Source organism: Podarcis melisellensis (assembly GCF_964234715.1).
Source record: "Podarcis melisellensis genome assembly, chromosome: 6".
NCBI lineage: Eukaryota > Metazoa > Chordata > Lepidosauria > Squamata > Lacertidae > Podarcis > Podarcis melisellensis.
Window position 1 is genome coordinate 18,212,833 of NC_138538.1, and position 19,414 is coordinate 18,232,246.

General features: G+C 40.7%; 1 protein-coding gene across 1 annotated transcript in view; it reads right to left on the reverse strand.

Moving 5' to 3' along the window:
• The window catches only part of BCAS4 (breast carcinoma amplified sequence 4), a 51,034-nt gene that overhangs the window by 18,642 nt on the left and 12,978 nt on the right, over positions 1-19,414 (reverse strand). Inside the window, exons 3-4 of the mRNA XM_081917380.1 lie at positions 17,006-17,140; positions 13,688-13,719 (exon numbers count right to left, since the gene is read on the reverse strand). Coding sequence (XP_081773506.1) covers positions 13,688-13,719; positions 17,006-17,140 — 167 coding nt within the window. The remainder of the gene's footprint in view (positions 1-13,687; positions 13,720-17,005; positions 17,141-19,414) is intronic.

Genomic DNA, 19,414 nt, shown 5'->3' on the forward strand with positions numbered 1-19,414 from the left:
ATGTGGTTTGCACATTTTCTCAATGGTAAGAAAATCAAAGAAGAGAATAAGCTTATAGACATAATATACATATAGATATTTCCTTTAATTTCTCAAGTAAAGTAAGTTTTACTCTCCCAAGTTCAGCTGATTGTGCTCCTAACATAAAAAAAATCTTGTCATATTCACCACATGAGAAAGCAAACTGTCAGTACAATAAAGGGTCATTAACCTATTCTCTATTTCATTGGAGAGATATTTAACTGAACTTTAGGAGGAGCTTCTGGTTCTTTTGCTCATGTGTAAAACGCCATTTTGAAAAAAACTGTTTGCCAGATAATGAAACTTTGGAAAATTATATTGAACAAGTTAACTATATATGAAAATGAAAGATGAGTCTGTAGGTTGACATTTTCATAAAATTACCCATTCAACTATGAAGAATTACTTTCTTCAGAAAGAAGTATTTGTATGGTAGGCCACTGCCTACCTGTTCTTCTAGATAATGAATAGCATGTGTTTCATATATCAACCCTCTGTTTTGCCAAAGGTTTGCCTCAGTTTAAGTATGAATATAAGAGAAACACACCCTTTTTAAACTAGGGGCTAGGCTTCTGAGCACTATTTCTACTTCTTCTTGAATAAAAACTAGCTAGAATAAAGGAGACAAATATCAAAGAAGTCCATGTTTCCAAATCCCTGATATCTGAAAAGTTTGTGATGGGACCATCCATAAAATATTTCCAAAATATGATTGTCATCAGCCTGGTCAATAACAATGTACACTATTCAGTGCCTTCATGTTTAGACCTTGTCAGTTGAACATATCAAAAATAATAAAGCACATCATCAGATACAGGGCTGTGTTATGATAATAGTATTTAATATGCATTTGCTAAGAGCCTAATCACTGCAAGATTTATGACAGCTTAGGGTACAGGAAGCCATGCACAGCTGCTCTCTATTTTTTATTGTGTTTTGGAATGCTGTGAATATTTGCAATTTCAGGGTGAACAACAAAACTGCACATCCATTTTTCCCAAATGGCAGCAGGTATTACAAATATTACCAGATCTGTAAAAAAAGAAATAAATAAATAAAAGAGGCAGCTTCATCGTGCAATCTGTTGTGCATTTTTGTCAACCGCACCTGCAGTGCTAACAATGATAAAGATCTGTATTAAATTACGGTGCTGTGTTTTTGAATGGGCAACATGACAAGCATATGTGATGCACATTAATGATTGAAATCTACTTTGTGAAAACGGCATAGCCACTTTTGTGGACAAGTGTCACAATCGCGTGATGCCATTGTGACACGAAAGCAGAAAAGGCTGTGGAAATAAAAGGAACAGGTTTTGCACACCCTTATTAATTTTCATCTCCTTATTAAATGTGAGTAATTTACACTGTGGACAAATGAATGCATTGAGAGGAGGGGGAGGAGCTGGTTTCAAAACTTCACACTCCTCTGTTATTCCTCAAGGACTCATTGATTGCCGAACCTCAGCACATATCAAATATTTCAAGTGGAACAAATTCATTAACTTGTAAACACTACTTAACTAGCTGCAAGTCCATGACAGAAGCCTACATCATTGTTAAAATCAGCGTCTAGGGGCAAGGATTGCGTTTTGTGTGTTAATACTTGCCATCTGCTCATGTTGCATTTTCACCACAGGAAAAAAAAATTGGAATGGCAAGAGAGTGCTTCTAGCTTATGCGGAGCTACTGTTTGTATAGATGTACAAAGTTGAATGAAGCAAAGCAGACAAACCCACACCACAGGAAAAAAAAGAGAACCTGAGCAAAGTTGAGTGGCTTTTCAAGGTATTGCTTGCGCCTTACAACCACCACACTGAGAAATCCTTTGGAGGGAGAGAGAGAGAAAGGAGGGGAAAGTGCCTGTGCATATTTGATACTCCAGACAGCAAGAAATTTGCCTCAGGGAAAAGCTCTGTGGAGAGAGTTGGGGGAGGTGCGGTGCGCTGAGAGTGGAGCGAAAATGCCTTGTGTTGGGAGGCAGGCGAGAGATCAGCCAAACGTTATGACTCCTATAGGCCACAGTGAAGAACAGCACCTTTGCTGCAACCACCATTACATCACAGCCAGAGAGCTGCTAGCAGCCTACAGAAAATGGCCATAATCCTAGCCAGCCAAAAGCAGATGCAGCAGCACACACCCCACCTCTCGCCATGCCGCTGGAGACTTACATAAGTGCTTCTGCTCACTGGAAATCATTATTTCCTTGAAAGCAGTTGCCCTTTGAAAACGTCCATCAAAGGCCTAGGTTTTATTCATTTTTAAGCAGAAGACCGGCCTGTTGATATTGAAAGCCTGAGCCTTGGTTTAAAAGGTAAAGGTAAAGGTACCCCTGCCCGTACGGGCTAGTCTTGACAGACTCTGGGGTTGTGCGCCCATCTCACTTAAGAGGCCAGGGGCCAGCGCTGTCCGGAGACACTTCCGGGTCACATGGCCAGCGTGACATCGCTGCTCTGGCGAGCCAGAGCTGCACACGGAAACGCCGTTTACCTTCCCGCTGGTAAGCGGTCCCTATTTATCTACTTGCACCCGGAGGTGCTTTCGAACTGCTAGGTTGGCAGGCGCTGGGACCGAGTAGCGGGAGCGCACCCCGCTGCAGGGATTCGAACCGCCGACCTTTCGATCGGCAAGTCCTAGGCACTGAGGCTTTAACCCACAGCGCCATTAGCCAGACCTTAATGAGTTACACTCTTCCTGCTCCCCTTGCAGAACGCTGGTTTTAAGGCTGCGCAAGGTATTCCATGCGGCATGAGTCGGCTGATCTTATGATATAAAGTCCTTCAACAGGAAAACATGAAACGGACCTTTGGAGAAGAACACAAAACTAACATGCAGCTTTATCAACAAATTGGTTTCCTTGGGGCTTTTGTCCTACCAAACAGGTCCATAAGAATGTGTTGCTGTTTTTAGAGTTTGGGTAATAGCAGCTTTTGATTATGAATTGGGGAACATGCTGCCATTTTGTAGGTGTTCAAAAGGACTGCAGAAATTCTGGGATGTTAAAACCAAAGCAAGTACATCTCTGTTAGGTGTGTTGAGTTTGGGAATGTTCTCATGTCTCATCTAGTTTTTTTAATTCATCACTTACATCTCTTCTGTACACTGCAATCTCATTTCTCCATTCAGCAAAGTATCCTTGTTTATCATTATGAAAGGCAAGGGTGCTAGACAGAAGTCTTGAAAGAAAAAAAACCAGATTGAAAATGAACCCTTCTTCCCAGGAAGATAGTAAGTTTCATAACCTCTGTTCATAAATTTCACAAGGTATTGACTATTAAAATACTTTAAACAACTGATAGAATAAAGGTTTTTTTAAAAAAAACAACAACCATATATTTGGAAGCCTTCTGAATGGAACACTTGGCCATGTAAACATGATTTTATTCAATACATAGCCATTTGTTCACCACTAGCCAGACCAAAGTACAACATTTTCATAGAAAACCATGGGACACGGAAATACAAACTTTGCCCTCACCAAAAGTAGTGTTCTGATTCACAATATGTAAAAATTTAATTAAAACCCCCAGCAAGATTAAATTCACAATTCTTCACCAGCAACAGGCAACAAATATCGTTATGTGATATTTTAAAGAAATAGCCTCCCAAAGTGAGTTTCTCGTATCAATATGTTCCTCAAAGATAAAAGCCATGCCACCTTTTTTCTGATTTAAAATGGAAGCCATTGGCTTAAATCTTAAGATAAGCTAATTTAAGGAAGCCCGAAGAAAGAAAGTCTCCTGTCTCCTCTTCCCCTCTGCAACTACTCACGACCCCCAAAATACCTATCCATAGGGTTAGGGGTTGGTGAGATGGAGCATGGGAACCTTTCCTGTCAACTTCCTGAAGTTAAGTTATCCTGGGATCCAAACTAATAAGTAATTCTCACCTCAAGGGAGCCCCCCATCCTTTAAGGAAAGATAATAGCTCAGTGCTAAAGCACAGAAGGTTCAAGGGCTGGGAAAGAACTCTCTCTAAAATTGTGGTGATGTGCTGTCAGCCGGTATAGATGATACAGTGGTACCTTGGAAGTCGAACAGAATCCATTCCGGAAGTCCGCTCGACTTCCAAAACAATCGGAAACCAAGGCGTGGCTTCTGATTGGCTGCAGGAAGCTCCTGCAGCCAATCGGAAGCCATGTAAGCCGTTCAGGTTCCAAAGAACGTTCAGAAACCGGAACACTCACTTCTTGTTTTGTGGCATTCAGGAGCCAAAACGTTCAACTCGCAAGGCGTTTGGGATCCAAGTTACGACTGTACTGACCTTTGGTCTCTCAATGTAAGGCAATTTTCACACTTGTATTTCTACATGGTCATACACAGCCTCCTCTGAAAGCGGTAATCCTGCTGCATTTCTGTATTGGGTGTGATTGCATACTCTAATTTCAATGCTGCAATAGGGGAAAAAATTACCTCCTCCACCCCCCCTGGTGAGGGTGTGTTAGAAATGTTCTGAGGCCAAAGCATAGGTGCAACATGCACCCTACTCCAAGGTTGATATTTTGGGCTCACCAGAGCTTTTGTTTAATTTAGTCTCATGGTGCACTACGTAGCAGTTCTCTAATGGCAGCAAACCGTTTTGGAATGACAGCTATAAATTGCTAATCAGAACTTTATTCCATCCCAAGTCTCATCAACAACAGCATGACTTTCAGAATAGGGTTGCTATTCTCGGCTTGAGAGTGAGAGGGAGGGGAAAGAGGATTAGAGTAAAATAGTGATAGTAAGCAAAATGAATGAAGGGAAAGAAATCAGCCAAAGTGTAACTGTCCAAGAATGATATTTCTATGCTCTTACTACCACATTAAGCTTTTTAGAAGCAGAACAGGGCAATCTGAATCAGCATGCCCTCTTTCATATTTACCTTCCTGCTTCTTTGTCAAAATCCTGAAAATCCGAAGGGGGAAGCAGAGAAGAAGAAACCGATTTAGTAGTTTTTCCATTACTTCAGTCACCCTTCGTAGTAACAGATTCCAGATGTTTATAATCCTAAACAGGGACAGCTGATACATCGGAGAAGTGGGGGTGCAGCAAGCCCCACCCAGACTGCCAACAAGCCGCACAACACGAAATACATAATAAAACAAAAACAAAGAAATAACCCCCCTTCCACAAACACATTTAAAAGGCCAAAGAATATTAATCAACCAAGGGCCTGGTTAAAGAGAAATATTTTTGTCCGGCGTCTAAAAGATGCATAGTGAAGGCACCAGGCAAGCCTCTCTGAAGAAAGCATTTCACAAATGGAGGGCCACTGCAGAAAAGGCCCGTTCTTGTGTTGCCACAAAGAAGGGCTCAGATGATGATCACAGGGTCTGGATTGGTTCACATGGGAAGAGGCGTTCATGGGGGTATTGCGGTTTTGAGCTTGTAAATTAACTTGTAAAGGAAGAACACTACAATTAATTTAGTTAGAGTCCCTGTGCTACAGAACTGTTGTTATCCAGTGCTTTACATCCCTAGATCTTAAATATATCAGTCTTAAACCCAGCTCTAATTTGATACGATGTGTGTGAAACTAGTAGTAGCAGCAGCAGAGAGAGGCACATCCATCAAGTTCAATGAGGCCCAAATGACTATTTCAAGGCAGACAAGCATTAGATGTGTGCAAATGGAAGCAACCACCAAGAAAATAAAGGAAACTTACATTTAGTCACCCTGATCCAATAAGGTTCAAATAGGCTGCAGTCTATGTGTGATATCCAAAGTCTTGAGTAGTCCCATTAATAGCACTGGACTTGAATTCAACAGGCCTGTTCCCTAACAATCAAAATTCAAAAGGATCCTTGCATTTGGTGCTGAGAGCCACACTGCAAGTGTTTCATGAGAGCAGCAGAGAATTGGCAAAGTTGAGCTTCCATGCAGTTAGCACAAAATTTTCAGGAATGTTATAGCTACCCAACTGCAATCAAGGGCAAATGTGGAGCAAGAGGTAAAATTTGAAAATAGGATGTGTCCCAGATACACTTTAACTTTTGCAAAGTTCCTACTCCACGTTACTTAATTATTTAAGTATTTCTTGCAGTATCCGAAAAGCTACTTGAAACTGAGTTGAGGGGATGGAAATGCAGTCCTGCAATTCCCTTGTGCTTCTTTCTGCTGTATCATCTTTGCCCTTTGCTGCCCTTGATATTTTAGAGTTCGGAAGGAGAATTCTAAACATCTTTAAAAACAGACCCTCAACAAAGCCTTCTCTCATTCTATCACTCTTCCCATTCTTCTTCTGAATGGCATCACTTGAAAATTATACATCTATTTACAGGGTTTAGTTACACATTAGGCTAGGTTTGTCTTTGCCCAAGTGTAAATGTTAGGTTCCAAGTTAAATTTCATGTAAATCGCCATGCCCTCCCAGGGCATTACCTAACATTACAGGCAATCTTTCCTAAAGAATATACTGATGGAATTCACATGCTGGGAAACAACCATCAATATTTAAATTACGTCAAAGGCTTTCCAGTCACTGGTGTCTCGGATTTTCTCTCTAATCTCTCTCAAAAACAAACAAGAACAAATATTTGAAAACATCATGAGCATCCGTAGATAGAACGGCAAATTTACTATATGAGTTTGCCATTATCAATCTGTCTTGTGAACCAGAATTTGAGATGTGGGATGTCCGTCCGTCCCCATAGTTATACACGCTTTCAGAACTTGTTCTAAACTTTGAAAAATGAGGCGCCTAACATTTCAAAAAAGCAACAGAGTTCTATTTCCAGCAAGGCGGCGGCGACTGCATTGGAGAAGTGTTGCTAAAATACCTTTCTAAAAAGTGGTAGGTGTCCAAAAAAACATGACTAATCTGACCTAACCTAAAGTGGTAACACCACTCAGCCGCAGCACTGAGGAAATGGCATAGGAGGGGTCTAACCAGAGGCATGCATGGAGTTGGGGGAGGGCGAGACAGGAAGGCAGCAATCAACTCCCCAGACCAGACTGTGAGAGGCAGGGCTAAAGTGAAATCCTAGCTAGAAGCAGAGCTGTACAATCCATGCAGATGTGCTCCAACACACTCTGGGAGGGAATTTCAGTATTTACTATACTGCACCACAAACTCAAAGCTGTGCCACTGCCCTTTCCAAATGAATCACTTAAATGATTTTCAGGAGATGTATCACTTTAAGATGTGTCTGGGGTGGAGGTTTCTGGAGTTCCTCTTCGTACATATTAGCTTTCATTATGGGTGCGAGTTTCCAGCCAAAATTGGAAAATACAAAGTAATGGACACCTAAGGGGTGTCATTATGGCTCAAAACTATGGCTCATTTAGCCACAAATTACGATTCCAGCAACCTACCAGACCAGCCTATGAACTCCTAGCAGTAATTCTTTATTGTTATTAACACAACTCTTTGAGCACTCATGATTCACAGGTCTCTCGTATGCTTCACTCTCGCATTTTTGCTAGTTCTGCTGGGTGGGTCATGAAACTTGATCTATGATGCCACTGGCACGATCGTTAGCAGGCTCACTTTTTATTAAGTCTAACCATTTCCTGTTACAGTATTCACAGGTAAAACGTCTTGTACCTATGAGTTCCACAGATTAACTGTCTTTTGCATTAAAAAGTAAATTCATTTTAAATAAAGGCTTAAGCAGTTACGTTTTAAGAAGTGGTTACACCCCACCCCCACCCCACATAACACTATCCTACCATTGAGTGATTCTTAGTTAACTTTTCTTTAAAGAAAAAAAAAACCCCGTATTAAATTCACAAACTTCTCCCCTCTTTTGCCACAAGTCTATTCAGAAGATTTGTAAAGATTAGGAACCCCCTTGCTAGATCAGACCATATCTAACTAGAGCAGGCTTCCTCAAACTTGGCCCCCCAGGTGTTTTGAGACTACAATCCCATCATCCCTGACCACTGGTCCTGCTAGCTAGGGATCATCTGGAGGGCCGAGTTTGAGGAAGTCTGAACTAGAGTTTAGCATCTTGTCTCCCACAGAGACTTGCCAGAGGCCTTAGGACCACAAGCAGGATAACAGCCTCTGCTACTGCTGTACCCTAGCACAGTACAGTGGTACCTCAGGTTACATATGCTTCAGGTTACATACGCTTCAGGTTACAGACTCCGCTAACCCAGAAATAGTGCTTCAGGTTAAGAACTTTGCTTCAGGGTGAGAACAGAAATCGTGCTCCAGCAGCATGGTAGCAGCAGGAGGCCCCATTAGCTAAATGGTGCTTCAGGTTAAGAACAGTTTCAGGTTAAGTACGGACCTCCGGAATGAATTAAGTACTTAACCTGAGGTACCACTGTAACTCATAAGTATACTGCCTCTGAGCCTGAAGGTAGCATAGAAGCATTATGATGAGTCTTATCCCCTTTCAAAGCCATCAAAGCTAGTGGTCACCACTGTAACTTGCACAGTGAATGCCATGGTTTACTTATGTGCCATTTTAAAAACTACATTTTTTTTCTTGTTTCACTGGATGGCCCCAAATTCTAGAAGAAATGATGGGAAGAAAAAGCCCACCTTTCCCCATACATAATTTGAAATCCCTCTTGAATTGACAGAAATCTCTCCCCCCCGCCACACCGCCTATAAAACAAACCAAAATAGCAGTGGTGGGACTGACTTGAGATGCGTATATAATTTGGAACTGAGAAAGAAAAACGGAATTAGAGATCTAGCCTCAGAGCATAAAATGTTGACTAGCAGACAAACGGGGTGAGGGAGGGGTGGGGAAGCTAAGTAGCAGGGAATATCTTTAATGATAATGTAAACATTGTTGGCTCTGCGCTGATTTATTTCATCGAGGGCAATCAGTCCCAGAACACGACAATCCTTGCTACTGTTGTTCTAGTTAAAGTACAGTAGTAGAACATTAGCTTCTCCTGTATCAGCAACGAATCCATTCATGTGACAGGAACATGCAACCAAATGCCAGACATTTAACTACAGCTCTGCCCCCTATGTGCATTCCACTCGCACACAACCACGTTTTTGTGGGACACTGTGAAATAAATAAATTGCCCTTCCCTTACTCCGGACTGCTGGAGCGAGGAAAGGTGGCCTTCGACTGATCAGTGGCGCTCCCTGCCTCTGCACCGATCCTGGCCAGCTGCTGCACGCACTGCCTGCCCTCAGGCAGGTGAGCAAGCTATGCAGCAGCCCTGAGCAATTTCCAGAATGAGTCTCTCTCTCTCCCCCCCCCTTCCCGCATGGCTTCCCTTTTAAGTGGGGTGCTCCCCAATTTAAGTGATTTCACTTATGTGTGCAGAGGCTCAGACCATAACCCCTGCATAAGGGCAACGTCTGTAATTAGCAATGGGAACTGCTTGCAGAGACAACCAGGCCCAGATCAAGAATGTAATGCCCTTCCTTTGTAAAATTGCCTGTGCATGGCTGGAACATATGCAGACACTTAAGTCAACAGTGCTGCAGAAATCACTGTCATGCTGCAGTCCCAGCAGAAGGAGCAGCTACAAAGGGACACAGGAAAAGGCAGGAGACTCCCAACCACTTTCCTCTGGAACGAGTTATGCTTCCCTGTTGTAGCTCATAGATATCGATGCAGCACAGGACAAGCCTGACAGTGCAATTCATAAGGCACTCTCCCAGGTGGAAACATGAATGCAGGGTTGTGCTCCACCAAATCTGCTGGGAGGCACAATAAATGCTAAGATAAAGTTACAATATTCACATAAAATATGATGTTTTATTATACTGACCTGATATCAAATTCATATGGACTACTGTCAATAGCTGCAATGCTCTTGACACCATTTATTTTAAAAAATATTAACTTTGAACCATTTACTTAGGAAACAAATGTACATTCCTGTAATAATAATAATAATAATAATAATAATAATAATAATAATAATAATATTTATACCCCACCCATCTGGCTGGGTTTTCCCAGCCACTCTGGGCGGCTTCCAGCAGAATATTAAAATACAATGATTCATCCCATCTTAAAAGCTTCCCCAAATAGGGCTGCCATCAGATGTCTTCTAAAAGTCCAATAGTTGTTTATTTCTTTGACATCTGCTGGGAGGGCGTTCCACAGGACAGATGCCACTACTGAGAAGGCCCTGTAACTGCCTGGTTCCCTGTAACTTTGCTTCTCGCAGTGAGGGAACTGCCAGAAGGCCCTCAGCGTTGGATCTCACATGTCCAGGCAGAATGATGAGGTTGGAAATGCTCCTTCAGGTATACTGGGCCGAGGCCGTTTAGGGCTTTAAAGGTCAGCACCAACACTTGGAATTGTACCCGGAAACGTACTGGGAGCCAATGTAGGTCTTTTAGGACTGGTGTTATGTGGTCTCAGCGGCCACTCCCAGTCACCAGTCTAGCTGCCGCATTCTGGATTAGTTGTAGTTTCCGAGTCACCTTCAAAGGTAGCCCCACATAGAGCGCATTGCAGTAGTCCAAGCGGGAGATAACCAGCGCATGCACCACTCTGGCAAGACAGTCCATGGGCAGGTAGGGTCTCAGCCTGGGTACCAGATGGAGCTGGGAGACAGCTGCCCTGGACACAGAATTGACCTGCGCCTCCATGGACATCTGTGAGTCCAAAATAAAGAAAGCACATGCATTGTTTGATACCATATTGCAGAGATTCAGCACCAAAGAAACTGAACTGTCTTGATGTACAGTGCATCCCCACATAACAGTCTCCATCCACAGAAAAATTATGAGGATTGGAACATTAGGTCACAAAGCCCTCCTCAGTTCTTTCCTTTCCTTTCAGGGATCTGAAGATCTAAATTACCCTATACTGGGGAAGAAGGACAAGCCAATGTTGTACCAATATAGCACAAAACTGACATGGAGAAGTTCTGAAATTTGACTTATTTGAGTTATTCCAAAGAAAAATGTGATCCAATCCAAGACTGAGTCGAGTTTCTTCTGCTTTCCACAATAGGTCAAATAGGCCAATGGAAAAGAAAAGTAACAATATACTTGGGGGTTTATAGCATAGTGGCAGCTAGGGGTGGGTGGATCTATCATTTTCGGTTTCTCAATTTTTCAATCTTAAATTCAATTCTCTATATTTCCGCATCACCCTGCATTTTTAATAACAGTCCTCATAAAAATTCATCAACATTTTAGAGCAAAATTCTCCTGATATATACATTTGCTTGCAATTTTGCCTAATATATGCATTTTTGCAAAGCAATTTCCCATAGAATAATGCATTTTTGTGTTATTTTCAGTAATATGGAAATTTGTAGATGCATTTTTGTACTCATTAATTGGCAAGAGAAGGTTCGGAGAAGCTGCAAAATTAGAAGTGCAAATTTCAAAGAATGGCTGTGTTTTGGTAAATGCAAATTAGGTAAGTTAATCTTAAATGCAAACTGAATCCAGTTTCTCCCCCATCCCTAGAGGCAGCTCGACTGTACTGCACCAAAATAGGGTCTTTGAAATCTGATCGTAACATTCCTTTCTAGTGATTTCATTATGGTTCAGTCTTTGGCAGCTGAAAACATGCATTTTTATCATCTGGAGATGGGCAGTCAGTGGTCTCATAGGATCTTGGTTTCAGAACTGTCTAGAAGCTGTAGTTTTAATCAATTCTCTCTAGTTCTCCTGAGTAAAAATGATGTCCTGTCAGCCAATGTGACATCAAAAGCAACAGAACTATCTGTGTTGTTGTTGTTTTTTAAAGAGTTTAGTTATGCAGGATAATGCCTTTGCCAAAAAGACAAAGCAAAGTCCATGCATTGCACATCAGTTGGCTAAACAGCATATCAGATGGCTGAATCTGTATTGAAGTTTTTGAGCATTTAAAAAATGTGAACGCTGGAGCAAGACATGCACACTTCTGCACCACCCCCTTCAGCCAATACAAGTGGATTCTCTCTCCAATGTTTAGTGAAGCCAGGGCAACTTCCAGTCCAGAGTTCCTGAAGAATGCTAAAAGGGGTGGGGGGAGCAGAGACAACAGTATACAATGCTGATGTGCTGCTCTTCATAAATAGAAAAAGAATGCTAGAAAAGTATTGCACTTGTGCATATTGCCTCAAGGCTCTTTAAGGCCAGAATACAGCACACATAGATAGTTTAGCTGCAACTAGCTCCTATTCCACAGCACATAGAAGACACATCTGTTCTAACACATATGGAACAAAAGTCTACATTCTATTTTCTGATCTAGATGATCCCAAAGCTGCAGACCAGCACCAATGGGTAACAACCACTCCATCAATTTCTGCCTTATTTAAGCTCTACTCTCACCCTCAGGGCACAATAATTTCCACAAGCATCCTCTCTGACTTGTCTAGATTTTATTTCAGTCTGTTCTACTTAATCCTTCTGACCAGCTTTAAAACACACTGGTGAAGGACGGAAAAGGCTCCAGATATGTAAGAGACTAATCAGCATATTGATGACAGCCAACGGCTAATCTCAGGAATATCTCTCCCAGGAGTTTAACTTACTGAGATATGGGTCTGGAAAGTAGCTAGGAGCAGGGCCACACAAATATGAGGTATTCCAACCCTAAAATGTTACCTGAAGTAGCATGCCAGTTACAGCTTTCAGTGAGAGTCAACCATGATCAAGATGACTCAGAAATATCTCTTATGTATTCAACAGCAGAAGTTGTTAAAAGCTCCTCTATAGATTGCACACAAGGACCCCTAACCCTTACTTCTCTTTCCTGGAGGTTTCCAGCATTGCTCAATATTTCTTCTGTTAGCCTCCTGTTTTTCATGCACACCAGACACAGCTTCTCTGACACTTTTCCAGTGACCCGATAAGAGACATCAACAAGCTTCTGTTGGCAAGTAGCCAGATCTTTGAGAGTGTCATATGTGCAGTGACAGCAGCAGTGAGACAGCAAAAGGGGCATGGGCTCAGGTGATGCTTACCTGCATTAATCAGCTACAGGGCTGCCACTTTTTAATCTAGAAAATTATGGACAGTCTAATTACATCAACTAAGGCAAAACTGGGAGTACATGCAACCACATGTAAGCAAGTGGTGGTGTTTTTTATTATTAGCCTAAGCACAACTTCAAACTAAGGTTGGGGGGTTTTTTTGCATACAATGTTTGTGTAATTCAAAAACCTTCATGTGCTGCCTTAAGAAGCCCTCCCTCCCTTTTTCAAACTGATGACACATGGGATTTTGGTCAGACAGACAGTTCTTCCTTTGCTGAAATATGGATAACAAGCATCTACTTATTATGGGCAGAGTTCCAAAATATGAACAACTTAACACGGCCATAGTGCTACCAAATATCTGCAGTATACTATAATGTCCAACCATATAGGACAGGTTGGGAACCTGAAGGCCAGGGGCCAAATGAGGCCATCCAGGTCCTTCTATCTGGTTCTTGGGGCTTGTAGGGGGCTCTCCACTCATGAGGGAATGCAACCTTTGGGCTGGAAAAAGGACAGCTCTGGTTCTGATCCACTCTTAGCCATAAGTCTTCGGACCAGTCACTATTTTTCTGTCTTGCCTACCTCCCAGGGATGTTGTGTGGGTAAAATGGGAGGTGAGATAACATTCCATTTAACCTGGGAGAATTAAGAGGATGGGCTTTAGGGAGCTGAGACTGCAAATTATTGTACATGTGAAAACCAAAACTCAGCAGAATACAAACAAAAATTATCATTGAGTGCTTTGTCTACTTTATTAACATTTATATTCAGCTGTTGAATAAGCTTCCAAAATAGTGTAAAAGCCATATTAGAATTTTGATTACATACCTGCATGGTTGATCTCTCACTGAAAAGATTAGCTAGTGAAATAATGAAGAGAAAAGGGCGGAAACATGGCACAAATAGAAAGGAACAATGTCCTACATATATGGGGGAGTGATCTTCCTCTAAATGTTAAATGCATTTAGCAATAATTCAAAAGCAAATCAAAAGCAATAATTTTCAACATAGGTGGAGCCAGTTGCAAAATACTATTGCATCTAGTGCTCTGGTGGACTGGGATAAATATTTTTCTTCTGTGAGCAATCAGAAAGATTAAAATGTTGGGCTGGCTTACAGAGTTTTGCATGCACGTGTGTGGATGCTCCAAAGTCAACCTTAAATCTAGTTCCTTAAATGTTCCAATGGCTTCAACAAAACATTTTACTCATTCAGTTCCAATTCAATGCAACAGCTAGGTAAGTTTTAAAACTAACTTTCAAAGTCAGCTGAACTAGGATTTCTGACCTAGCTGTTACAGCCCAGATGACCTTGTCTGTCTCTAATGTGAAAACAAAAAATTCCTTCCAGTAGCACCTTAAAGACCAACTAAGTTAGTTCTTGGTATGAGCTTTCGTGTGCATGCACACTTCTTCAGATACCGTGTGCATGCACACGAAAGTACATGGATCAATCATGGGAAGGCAAATCAAAGCCACCACCCTGGTGAGAATAACGCAAGTAGGCAAAAGGAGACCTGTTCTCCAGATATATTACAGGTTTCGCTACATGCTTCATCAGTCCAAAAAGCTGCGTGATACAAAATAACACTCCAATTACAACATGTGGTAAACCATAAAAATTAGAAAATATCAGTCTCATACTGTACCTTACCCAGTCATACAAAACAGTTTGCTCAGGATAAAGAAGGTATTCACAGGCACAGCTAGTGTTCAGACTCATAACAAGCAGTTAAATACAATACAGGTGTATAGAATCAATCATCACATGATTACATGCTTAAAGGTGCAGCATCACTTTTCTGTTACAACCAAACAACGGTATACATATTAACTCATACATAGCATCCTAGATTGAATTCAGTATTCAAACCCTTTGGATATAAGGTTCCTAACTGAAATATTAATTTATACTGCTTTTGTAACAAGGCTCTTCGTATATCTATAGTTCTAAAAGGTAGTTTTTTAAAGGTCCACAAGATAAAAAAAACCCTCAGATCATTCTCTGTATGGGCTGCTTGCTTGAAATGCTGGACTAATGGGGCGTCTAAACATATGTTACATATTTTGGACCTATGCTCAGAAATTCTGGTCTTGCAACAGTTCACAAATTGTTCAACTAAAAACTGTATATATTGTATCTGCTGTGCTTGTGGGCTGTTATATGTAGGCAGTCCCACTAGTGCAATTAGGACCAGATTTGCCTTCCCGTGATTGATCCATGTACACGGCTTTGTGTTTCCAACTCAACCCATTGAAGAACATCTCAACCTGTTCAATCTTTGAAAAACAGCTCTGAAAAACTTTTTCATATTCCCCAGTGTGCTACCCTTGCCGTTGTGGTGGCACGGGGTTGCCGTTCCGTGATCGGACTTACGTTACTTGTTGAACGGTTCATTTGTTCAGTCTGTATAATGTTTACTGTACATGTAACTTGTTAAGATAGAGTTGTACATTTATCCACTCCATGTTTACAGTATCTCCAGGCTTTGTCTTGCACATGGCATTTTAGTATGCTTGTTGTTTAAAAGGTTATAATTCTATCTCTATTCTAGCTATTATATTGTAAATTTGGTTTATACTTAAAAGCCAGTTTGTGGTGGCGTTGTTTTGTAGCATTATTATCATACTTTGTGTATATACTTCAGAAAATTAAACAGGATTTTACAGCAGACATATTGCTTTAAAGTTCAAGGTGAAAATAACCCTCAAAAAGTTCATCTTTCTACAACTCTTTTAAATGTATTTGTAGGAAATACATTATATTTTAAACTATAAGAGATCTGTCCACAATTCTTTTCTGTTTAAAGAAGATGGCAGAGCTTTTAAGAGCACGGCAAAATGAGTCACTAGCAAGGAACAGAACAAAACCACATTCACCTACAAACAACCTGAATATGAAGTCATCTCACCACAGAGATGACCTGGCAACAGCTTACTGTGCTCTAACAAAATCCAGGATAGACTGCTGCAATTAATTATACATGTGGCTATCTCTGAAAAGTGTTTGTACTTTCAACAAATTTGGCAGCCAACCTTTTAACCAGCACTGGCTGCTACGAAAACGTTACTCCACTGGTTAAAGATTTGTCAATGGCTTCTGTGTGGTTTCTGAACTCAAGTCAAAGAAATGGTTGCAATATTTATAGTGCTAAACAGCTTGAACCACAGTACGTAAAGACCATCTTCTGCCACATGAACCTGATTTGACAAAGTATGTCAGCTTCTGGGGACCCTTCTCTTCAGAAATTAGTCAGATGACTATTAGAGAGATGGCCTTTTATGAAATTCTACATGCTTGCTTCTTGCCTTCATTGCTCTCTTTTGGGAGCCAGGGAGTAGTCTGTTCTATTCTCCCGTACTTTGAGGAGTCCTCTTTTTTACTGCTCTTCTGGTCTAATGAATTTATTAAAATTTATAAACTTTGTTTCATTTCTATTTGGTTTTATCTTCATAAGGGCTTTCTTTAGATGAAAGGTGGGATAACAAATTGTAAATATATAGATAATAGTTTCTTGGGTTGCCTTTGCAATGCCTGCACACAACTTGGCATGGAAAGAGACTAATCTGGTGATTAAGAAATGGAGGTGTGTAAGGTACATAACTCAAGATTACTTGGGTAAGTGATATGAGCCATCCTTTTGTGGTCAAAACAGAGGTTGTATCCCAATGTCTCAGGTTCACGAACTGCTGCGGACTTGAATTCTAGCAGTGGTATGGCACTTAAGATGTATGTGGGAGGTGCATTTGAGGCCACAAATTGCAAAACAGGGCTCCATGTCTCTAAAAGTGATTCTCCATCCACTGCCAAAAAGCATCAATTCCAGGGAAGAAAGAAGAACATAGCAACATTCCACAACACCCTGTTAGCAGTTAACAATTTCATTGTTTTATTCCACTGCATGCAAACCACTCTGGGAGCCCTTTTTTGGCTGAAGATTGGGTTAAATGCAATCAATCAATAAATATAAAATAAAATAAAATAAAATAAAATAATGATATAATATAATATAATATAATATAATATAATATAATATAATATAATATATAAACAAAGAGTAACACCAGATGAATGGGATAACTGTAAGGAGGTTATTTCAACAGGCACCCCCCCTCCTTCAATGCATCACAGAACTTTGACACTTACTTTTTTAAATGAAGGTGTAGCTACTGAGCCAAACAGCTTATGCACAGTGTAGGGAAAGATGGCGTGAGCCTTCTCCGCCTCGAGGACTTGTTCTTCTAGGAAAGAGACATGGTGTCCTGCCATTTTCACAAATGCCTAGAAATGCCGGAAGAGAATAATAATAATAATAATAATAATAATAATAATAATTATTATTATTTATACCCCATCCATCTGGCTGGGTTTCCCCAGCCACTCTGGGCAGCTTCCAACAAAATATTAAAATACAATCGTCTGTTAAACATTAAAAGCTTCCCTAAACAGAAACAGAGCTAAACAGTCTCTTTTTTAACTTGGTTTCAGTGCTGCCCCAGTTTTATATCCCAGCTTAAAAACATCTCTCCAGGGTCCCCGCTTCCTCCAATAACTCAGAGTAGTTTTTTGTGAGCTACGGTCATGCTAAATCAATGCACGACATGTGAAAAGAAGAGGGCTGTACCAATTCTCCTCCTAGTCCAAGCAAAGTTACTATGTATACAACTGAAAATAATGTTTAGAATTTATTGGACTCCACTACATCTGTACGTAAAAGGATTGTCGAAAACAGCATTTTCTTAGAGATGTAATAAGGAGAATGCTTCTTTAAAATACATGTTTTTACAAGGTCCTAAACTTACTAGGTTTTGGGAGAAAGTAGTGGATTATGTAAACAGGAGTGTATGAAAAAAGCTAAATTGTTCAGAGGATAATATTCTTTTGAACTACATACGTACTATATGGAATTTGACAACTGGACATTAATATTAATAATAATACCTTACAGCATATCTAAAAGCATAATAAAAACATCAAGCATTAAAAACCCCCTGATTCTCCTTGACATCTGATGGGAGGGCGTTTCACAGCGAGGGTGCCACTACCAAGAAGGCCCTCTGGCTCCAAGTAACTTCGCTTCTCACAGTGAGGGAACCAGAAGACCCTTGCAGGAGGACCTCAGTGTCCGGGCTGAGCGATTAATGAATTCATCAAAGAATTCCCTGTACCCTTATTACGGCCAAAAGACTGATATTGCTGCACTAGAAAGATAAATGTGCAGATCCATTTATTCAAAGGACTGAAGACCTGACTACACTTGCCACCTATGAGTGGATTGCTTACAGATGTAGACTTTTGCATGGGCACTTTCAAATGCTTTAATTAACTATGCAAATCTAATAGAATATAGTAAGAAATGCAAATAGGTTCCTTCAACTATCATACACACAAATAATGCTAACTTTCCAAACTCAATTGTGCTAGGAAGAATTTCCATCAGTGCACACAGAGGCTGGGTTTGAAATTTAAGAATTTACAGTCCTGATAACACAAAGACTTCTGAGTCACTTAAAGTGATATTAAACAATGCCATATGTATATTGCCATGTTTTGCTGCAGAAGCAGACTTCCTCACAGCCATTACAAGAATGTGGCTTGTTAAAAAGAGAACATAATTCTGTTAAGTCACACAACCTTCCCTCACATAAACATCCGGCATTCACAACACACATGCACAACACACATGCACTATTAGATTTCCTATCTAATAGAGTAAAAGAAGACGTATGAATGTTTGTGTGTATGCAATACCTTATCTGTATTCATTTATATTCACACACACAATCCTCATAATACATATATGCACACATTCCCATCTCTCAACAAAACCATTCACATGCAACTACAGTGGTACCTCGGGTTAAGTACTTAATTCGTTCCGGAGGTCCGTTCTTAACCTGAAACCGTTCTTAACCTGAAGCACCAGTTTAGCTAATGGGGCCTCCTGCTGCTGCCGCGCCGCCGGAGCACAATTACTGTTCTCATCCTGAAGCAAAGTTCTTAACCCAAGGTACTATTTCTGGGTTAGAGGAGTCTGTAACCTGAAGCCTATGTAACCTGAAGGGTATGTAACCCATGGTACCACTGTATCACATACATAGAACATTCACATTTTCAGTCTATCAGTTGACTTCAGGATTGGTTCAGCACAGAAGGCATCAGGTAGCACAAATTAACTGTACACTCCTCAAAGTGCCCTTAGGCCCTGTATGTAAATTCTAACACTTCTGAGTAGTTAGAATATTTATAAATGTCCCATGGGTGAATCAATGGCCTAAGAGGTCTCATTTCAATCTACTGAACCCAGAGTTCTTGTAGCCAATAGCTATGAAGATTTCAAAGACTGCAGATTGTATTTACCTGGGTTTTTATTACCTGGTTTGTTTGTTTGTTTTTTGGGGGGGAGGCTGACAAAAGCATTATATTACTGCAACTCTGCATGTTCTAGGCTTTAGTTTGATGCTTCACTGACCTCTTCGCAGCATTCAAAAAACATGCAACAAGAATTAAAAGCTTCATCGTACCAGTCCTGCAGAGAGCTGAATAATGTTTTCA